The sequence below is a fragment of the Salvia splendens genome, chromosome 13 (assembly GCF_004379255.2).
Source record: "Salvia splendens isolate huo1 chromosome 13, SspV2, whole genome shotgun sequence".
In the NCBI taxonomy this organism is placed as follows: domain Eukaryota; kingdom Viridiplantae; phylum Streptophyta; class Magnoliopsida; order Lamiales; family Lamiaceae; genus Salvia; species Salvia splendens.
Window position 1 is genome coordinate 22,384,045 of NC_056044.1, and position 8,984 is coordinate 22,393,028.

Genomic DNA, 8,984 nt, shown 5'->3' on the forward strand with positions numbered 1-8,984 from the left:
GAACTCTAATCTATCCAAATACATGTATATATATATATATATATATATATATATATATATATATATATATATATATATATATATATATATACTAGTTTATATTATACAATACACTACACATCTATTTTAACACTTTCCGTAAATCAAAACTATCCATATATTCGACTATATTGAGTCGTCATAACAATAAATATATTCTCTATGACACACTTAATATCTATGTAGTAAAAGTGACAATTCAATATGCAATGACAATATAATATGATAATATGCAAAATAATGCATGTTTCGGGTTAGGGATGTCACAAAATAAGCACAGGAAGAGGACTAAATCAAGAAATGTCATTGAAACGACCTGGAGATACTCGTTGGAGTTCACATTACGGTACTCTTGTCAACTTGATACATTTATATTCTTCTATTGTTAATGTTCTTGAGTATGTTGGGGAGAATGGTCATGACGATTCAATAAGGGCTGAAGCTGATGATGTGCTAGAAATTATAAATAGTTTTGAGTTTGTCTTTGTGTTACATCTTATGAAGCAAATCTTGGGAATCACACCTGAACTCTCCCAAGTGCTACAAAAGAAAGATCAAGACATTGTTAATGCGATGAATCTTGTCAAGGTAGCAAAATCACGTCTGCAAATAATGAGGGAAAAAGATTGGGATGTATTGCTTGCTGATGTTTCTAAGTTTTGTAGCAAATACGAACTGGATGTGCTTGACATGGAAGATGAGTTTGTAGCTCGAAAAAAAGGAAGACGTAGAGCTGAAAAAATGAAGAATCTCCACTATTATCGAGTTGAGCTCTTTTGTCTGTTATTGACTTGCAAGCTCAAGAGTTGAATCAACGTTTTGATGAAGTCAACACAAACTTAGTTTTATGCATGTCATGTTCTGATCCTAGGGATTTATTTTCTGCATATGATTTGGAGAAGCTGTTTCGTCTTGCACGGTATTATCCTTCTGAATTTTCTGAAGTTGCTTTGTCCGAGCTTAAAAGTCAACTTGAGAACTTTATTTTCGATGTGCGCATAGATGAAAAGTTTTCACAAATATCAAGAATCAGTGGTCTTGCTCAAAAGATGGTTTCTACACACTTAAAAACAACTCCGCCGACGAATCATCCTCCGAAGGCAGTGGCGGTAAACTAAAGCCACATGTAGGCGAAATACCAATTTGTCTTGCCATATACTCAATTTCGGCAAGATGAGCTTGATATTGGGGAGGCGTCATGTGGGAAGTGTCAGCCATCGTGGCGGTCAAGTACATGGACAATAGGGTGTTCGAGCCCGAGACCGAGCCCGCCTGGCTTGATTCGCCTCGGCCCCTCCTCCCTCTAGCCGCCTTGGTCCCTTGCGGCCGACGGCGCCCACTGGAGGAGCCCCCTGCATCGGTGGTCGTGCCCTCAACCTCTTGTGAGGCGTTGCCTGACCCGCTCTCGTTAGACGAGTATTGGCCACCCCCTGTGTGCTTCGTGCATTTCGAGCTCGAGCCCGTGCAGGACTAGACACCGCCAGCCCACCTTTCAACGTCTTTGACCGCCTCCCAAATATCGACATGTTTGAATTCTTTGCTGTTGTCGTCAAAAAAGACTCGCATAGCCGCTCTCAGAATGTTGGCTCCACTGGATTCGCTTTGGTAATTCGCCGTTTCATTCTTGTAGATCTCGCAAAATTTTTTGACATCTCTGTCGAATCGGTCAAAATGACTGCGGTGCATCTTCATGGTGCGGCGGCAGGTGACCTTTTTCTAAAAACTCTTGCGGGTTTGTTGATTCCCGACTATGGGATCGTACGAGACGCTGACCCAAGCGTTGAACAGAGTCATCGTGTCGTTGCGGCTGTATGGGTGACGGCCTACATCCTCCTCCTCTTCCTTCACGGCGTCGAATGCGCGACCCCCGGAGCTTCCATCGCCTCGTCCTCCTTTCGGATTGGGTTCATCCGGAAAATCCTTCCTAATTTGGGATAATCCCTGCGATTGCCCATACATCGGAGCGGAGGGACGAGAGTATGCATCCACATCAAAATAGGGTGGTTGGTATGCCGCCGGCGTCAACGAGACTTGGATGCCCGGCATCGACGAACAGGAACCGAAAGCACCCAACACATTGTACATGCCCCCGGTCGCCAAACGTGTTCAAGTCATTGCCGCCGGAGCCGCCGGAGTTTCCGTCGCCAGACATTTTGAGATGAAAATTGGAGAGGTGAGATGAAAATTGGAGAGGTGAGATGAATTGAGAAGAATAGATGTGTGTTTGTGTGTATAATGAGAATGAAAGAGGAGTATTTATAGAATAAAAAAAGAAAAAAATTAAAAATTACCGTTGAACGGTAATATTACCGTTTTTTAATTTTTTTTATTAAAATCGAATTTAAAAAAAATATTTATTGCATTAGCATGACGACGCCCACTCGCGGGCCGGCGAGTGGGCGCCATGCCTAGCGCCAGCGCTCGCCGCGTGGCGCTGGCACGTGACGAGACGTTTCGCCAACCCACCCTCCGGGCCGAGACGAGACCGAGATGGATGGTTGCATCCCTGTCTCGATGTCGTCTCGTCTCTGAGATGATATAGAGACAGCATCGAGACGCGATGCGGATGGCCTTACTCCTTTCAAAATATACTACTATTACTAGGAATTTAATAAACAATACGAATTTTGATATTTAAGAGCATGCGCAGCGGTGGACGGACGACATCCGTCCGTCCGTGCCGCTGGCACGGACAAGCTCCACCGCCGCTGGCACGGCGCTGCTCACTGCGAAGAGCACGTCCGTGCCAACGAGCAGGCAACGTGGCGGCACACGATTGGGCAACGGCATAGCCGTTGCCTTTGAATTTTTTTTAATTAAAAATCGGTTTTAATTAAAAAAATCGATAAAAAATAAAAAAAAATTTACTTCCCAAAAATAATATATCCGTTTATTACCGTTTTTTACCACTTTTTAATTTTTTTTTATTTTTTTCCCCAAAAATACACATTTTCATCTATAAATACCCCCACTTTCACACCCAAAAATTCACACCAAACTACACAATTCTCATCTTCATTCTCCCATATCCATTCTCAATCTTTCTTCCACTCCTACACCATAACAATGTCCGGCCACGGCGATAACCCCCCGGGCTCCGGTTGGAACCCCGAATGGTTCGGTTCACCATCGTTTCCTAGTCCGGAAACGGAATACTCGGCCCCTCCTCAAACCCAAAGTTCGGGCGTTCCGGGTGGCTACCGGCCTTACCCAATCGACGACCAAGGTGCCCCCGAAGGGCGATACGGGTGGACACCGGAGCCTAGGCCGACCGTCCCCTCCCAAACTCCAACTCCTCCTACTCGCGGTGTCCGCACACCGTACACTCCGGCGGAGATGGATAAATTGTTCAAGACGTACTTAGAAATCTCCAAAGATCCGGTGGTTGGCACGAACCAATCCGGCGATCACTTTTGGTGGCGCATCGCTCGCCGGTACAATGAAAATCGGCCGCCGGGAACAGTCGAGCGCAACGAGAGTATGGTGCGCAACGCCATCTTCTGAGCCAACGATGAAATTGGAAAGTTCAATGGCTATTTCCTCCAGGAAGAGCGGAATGCGAGGAGCGACCGGAACGAGGTCGACTTCATCACTGCCGCGATGAGCACCTACCAATCCATGAACTACAAGCCGTTCAAGTACCTCAACGTTTGGCAGGAGACGCGGACGCACCCGAAGTATATGGGAGGAGTAATATCCTCCTCTAGCGGCTCCTCCAAACTGTCAAGGTCGGTATCCCTATCCGACGCCGGCTCCAAAGAAGTGGCTAGCCAACTCGCCGGAGCTAACTTGAGTAGCCCCGACGCCGGCCCGAGCGGTTCCCAACTCTGACCGCAAGGAAGGAAGAAGGCGGCGACCAACCGCCGTCGAGCCGCGGCTGCAACCGCCGATGCTCCAGTTCCCGCTCCCGTTCCATATGAGCCACCTCCACCCCCCACCAACTCGTTGTGGCAGCTTTTGGCCCAACTCAATATGGCCGATAGGTCCACTATGACCCCCTCGCAACTTCGATCGCACGAGGCCATGATATTGGGCCTCCAAAGACAATTGGGGGTAGTGCCACCGGATGAGTAGTCGTCCACAGGGGTATTTTTAGCTTTTAATTATGTAATTTTTAATTTTTAGGAGTTTAATTATGTAATTTTTAATTTTTAGGATTTTAATTATGTCTTTTTTATTTTATTTGTAATTTGTAATATTTATTGTGGTTTTTTAATGAATTTTAATATTATGGAAATGTTTTTGTTTAATTGAATTTTAAATTGAATTGTGCTCGTCCTTGCGGAAGAGCACAACTGTGGGTGTTGTGCTCTTGCCAGAGAGCAGGCATGAATAGTGGCGTCGCGCCCACAACCGTGCTCGCTGGTGGCAGCGAGATACAACAAGGAATAAAGTTTATCGAGTACTTTGAAACTAATTGACTAAAATAAAAATTTTGAAAATCGTAACCATAAAAATGTCGGGTATTATCGGGTTTATCAGGTATACCTACGAGGGTATCGGGTATACCCATATCCGCAAAACTTTAAAACACACTATCTGATCCCGCCCCATTTCCCACTGTCTCCGAGTAGCGGGTATCGGTTCGGGATGGAAATTACCCGCTACCCGTTTCGACACCTGTACACAACAGCTTGTGATGTGGTGCAAATGCAGTAGACTAGGAATAAATCGATGATTAGCTTATTCTTTTCTTTATATTGTTTTTCAATATTTTCGCTTTCTATTTATATTATTGTTATATACACCTTTCGTCCTAAGTTGAGTCAAAATTTTTTGGCATGAAAATTAAGAAATTATGTTAAAATTAGAAGAAAGGAATAAAGTAGGAAAGATAAAGAAAGTAAAATAGATGATTGAATAAAATAAGAGTCATTAGATGTCTTGTATTTTATATAAAAAAAATTTGACTCAACTTAGTCGGAACATAAAAAAAATACGAGTGACCTTAGTTGGGATGGAGGGAGTATATAACATTGTAAATTTCTATCATGAAATTTCTAAATATGATTATCATTCCAAAATAAATAATCAGCTTAAAAATGTTAAAATTTGAAAAGTACTACTCCCTCGTTCCCGAAAAAGTATGAATTATTTCCTTTTTAATCCGTCTCTCTAATTTTGAAAACTCTTTTAAGTATTTATAATGAGGTGAAACTCATTTCCCACCAACAATACTTTAATTATTTTTTCTTTTTATCTCTCTCTTATTTTGCCAATTATGTATTAAAATCAGTGCCGAACTTTTCAGAGATAGAGGGTGTATTGTTTAACCCAATTAATAAAAAGTAATTATGATATTAATAAACTCAACTTATTATTTTTAACCCTAATAAAAATGATTTAACAAAAAAATCTTATTTTATAATGAGACTATCATTTCAGCTTCAACATTTTATTTTATAGCTAATCGTGTATTTAAGAATTACTATTATAATACTCATATTTTCTTCTAATTTATGAATATACAAAGTTATTCTGCTAGCTTTTGAAGATTGTAGTAAAATTGTAAAGGCATGAGATGAAAATCACAGGCCTTTTTTTAATGCGGTATCTTTAAATAATAATAATAATAATAATAATAATATAAAAAGAAAGTGAATATATTAAAAAACAAGATAAAGTAAAGACTAAAGAATGAACTAATCCTGCGTTTTATTTATAGTCGCATCACAACTGCTGCGCTTTTAACCGGTGCAGGGGATCCATCTCCTATTGACAACTTTGGTCAATAAAAAAAATAAAAAATAGTTACTACCCCGCCCTATCTCGTTAACAATGGAGTACTTTGTATTTATTTTTTATATTTGTAAATATATAAATTAGTGAAATAAATAGCAAAACTCCACAAATTAAAGGCAAACCTTGCATTTACTTAATTTTTTTAAAAAGTTACAAACATAGGAAGAGTGGAAAAAAATAAGTGCACTACGAATAAGGCAGGAAACCTGGTCTAGTCCATTCTCAACTGGCGTTGGAGCTCATCGATCATCTTCTCGAGGTACCGGGCTCTATCGGAGCCCTAGCAGTACATGAGAGCATTGTGGGTGTCCAACAACGTCCTCTGCCGAATGAGGTATCGGGCGGAGCATCGCCCATCAACAGTGGCGGACGATAGGGGGACGATGGTCTAAGGTGAAGATAAGGTGAATAAATGTGAGCGCCCCTTAGAATAAATGATTAATAGAGGGTTTATCGAGGGTTCTTGGCCTAGCCTTGTCGCCATCTTGCCCTCTTCCTAGGATACCCTCTCTCTCTAGCCATCTCTCATCTTCTGCTCATATCTCAGTAGCAGACACAGAAATACTCAGACTTACTCTGTAATCCTCACCCCGCACACAGACCTACATTGCATCTCTATATGCAGTTCAGCCCTATTTCCATCCAATGACGATCCGACCCGATTCCCGATCTCGGATCCGAACTACCCGCCGCCTCTCCCCCTGCTACCGCCACCCCGACGATCCAATCACCGGCATTTGCGCCTCCTGCCTCCGAGAGCGACTCTCCGGCCTCGACGCCTCCGCCCCCGCCCCCAATGCCGCCTCGCCGGAGCTCCGCCGCTGCAGGTCAGTGGCTTCTACTTCCAGATGCGAAGCATCCTCCAGCGGCCTCAACGAGCCCAGGCGGAAGTCGTGCGACGTCGTTTCGGCTAGGGGATCGCTGTCTAATCTGTTCGATGCGGACGATCTGAAGAGCGGATCGGGGAGTGAGGCGAAGGTTGAATCGAAGAATTTAGGGCTTTTGAGAGACGCTTGCACTGTGATCGAGCCGCGGAAGAAGAATCAGGATAGGGTTAGGGTTTCGGATGGGGGATTTGGGAGTTTGAATGTCGGTTGTGATAATAGGGATGAGGAGGTCGAGGAAGGGGAATTTAAGTCGATGAAAGAGTATATAGATCTCGAATTTGGGAATAAGAGTAAGAAAACTAAGGATTTGAGAGATATTGCTGGGAATATCTTTGGAGCAGCATCGGTGTTCAGTAAGAAACTGCGCATGTGGAGGCAAAAGAATAGCAAGATAAAAGAGAATAAAAACAATGCTATTGTTGCTGGCAATGATGGACGAAATTTCGAGGAAAATCACTGTGAGATTATGGGGAGAAGATCCTGTGACATTGAACCGAGGTTTTCAGTTGATGGTGGTCGGATTTCGTTCGAGGAGCCGAGAGCTTCGTGGGATGGGTATATGATAGCAAGAACAATCCCGAGGCTGGCTCCAATGTTCTCTGCTGTTGAGAGTGGAATCTTAGGGAATGCTAGCAGGTTTGAGAATCACAGATTGTCGGTTGATAGGCCAATGCAATCAATCATAGAGAATGAGAGTAGTTCTGGAGCTTCGGGTTCTGGCCACTCAAATTCAGATTCCTCCTCATCCATGAGGCGCAGTAGCTTTGATCGGTCTAGCTCTGTTAGGAGCTTCGGAAAGAAAGGGATAAGTTTGGAGGATCATGGAGTGTCCTCCCCTGCAAACGTGAAGTTGGTGATCACGGAGAAGGAGTTAAAAGATTGGCGATTGAGTTCTGGTAAAGCTGATGAACTAGAAAAGCTTGGATCCACGCCAGGAAATGTTGCTGTCGTTGGTGGTGGTAACATGAATGCATCAGCGAAGAAATCTGTTAGGTGGCGTAAAGTCTGCAACGTGCTTGGCTTCAGAAACAAGAATTGCGAGAATGTAGGTGAGACCTTAAAAGTGGATGCAGTCAGGGATGCTGCTCGTGAGAAGCAAGCAAAGGAGGCTAGTGAGCTTCTGAGAGACGTTGGGGATTGGAAGCTGGCACGAAGCAGTAGTGTTGCTGCTTCAAGAAAGTCATGTGATGGCCTGGGATCATATTATGCAAGGAGGAGTGTTGACAGTGCAGGTGGATTCACTCTCAGTGAGAAGGGGAATTTCAAGCTGGAAAGAAACAGGAGCACGAAATTCCCCTCTGTTGATCTTGATAACGGTGTTACACCCTTCTACATGACACCATTGCGCAGCATGAGGAATAGCAAGTCCGGGAAGTTCAAATTCCAGAACTCACACTCCATTGCTGGGAATCTCTTGCAATTAAACTGACTGGAGGTAGCCAAATTATTCTCAGCATGGTTATTGTTTTGTGAGCTATATGGAATTTTACTTTCCTTTTGTGCACCAAAGTATGTAATACTGTCACATAAACTGTTTGCAAAGCTCTTTTGTCAACACGAAAGTAGAAGTTTCTTCGTTTCTTGCCTAGTTCATATGAATCTTTACTAGATAGGAGAAGTTGTGGCTGTATATCCCTGCTGTGGATTTAGCAAGAGCAAGATCAGAACTATCGATTAGGAAATGATGCAAAATCTACTACCCTTAACGTTATATCTGATATTTTTAGGACAATATTGTTTAATCTTCGACATATCCTGCTTAAGCTAGGCTGTCTGTGATTTGCCTTTGGATTTGAGAGCTTGATTCTTGAAGCTGATGTTCTTGTGATTTTGCATTATATTGGTGGATAAATATCACAGACCAAGAAAACGAAACATAAATAAACCTTAAGATGATCTTCCATTTCTTGCTAGTTCACTTTCTTTATCAAGATCAGTTGCCGTGGCATGTTGATTTGTAAATAGAGTTAATTCAATATGGCTGTAGCGTCGGCATTATAGCAAGAAGCTGAGTGATTAAGGGCTCTCAGGCCATGTAAAGGTAAGTCATGAACTCACTTTGTTAGGAAACACTCGCAATAAATGAATATCATGTTATTGTTAGTGTGGCACAAAACAGGTAAATATGGTGTAGTCTATTTTAACTGAGCAGCATGGATTTTACCATGAATACAAGATTGACACACTGCTTTTCATGCACTAGTTTCAGCAAGGCATTATTGCACAATGGATTGTGTGGCTACTGGCTACACCACACGTGATATCAAAATTTGGCAGCCACAATCCAAATTTGTTCTCATTATTTTTATGCCACAT

General features: G+C 42.8%; 2 protein-coding genes across 2 annotated transcripts; both read left to right on the forward strand.

Moving 5' to 3' along the window:
- Positions 1–339: 339 nt before the first annotated feature.
- Positions 340–849, forward strand: LOC121760707. Its single transcript, XM_042156339.1, has one exon. It carries the CDS (start codon positions 340–342, stop codon positions 847–849), a length of 510 nt encoding a protein of 169 aa, XP_042012273.1.
- A 5,324-nt stretch (positions 850–6,173) lies between these two features.
- LOC121763056 (protein OCTOPUS-like) lies at positions 6,174–8,247 on the forward strand. The gene has a single exon (XM_042159109.1). The coding sequence runs from the start codon at positions 6,427–6,429 to the stop codon at positions 8,095–8,097; it is 1,671 nt and encodes a 556-aa protein (XP_042015043.1). The 5' UTR covers positions 6,174–6,426; the 3' UTR covers positions 8,098–8,247.
- Positions 8,248–8,984: the final 737 nt, after the last annotated feature.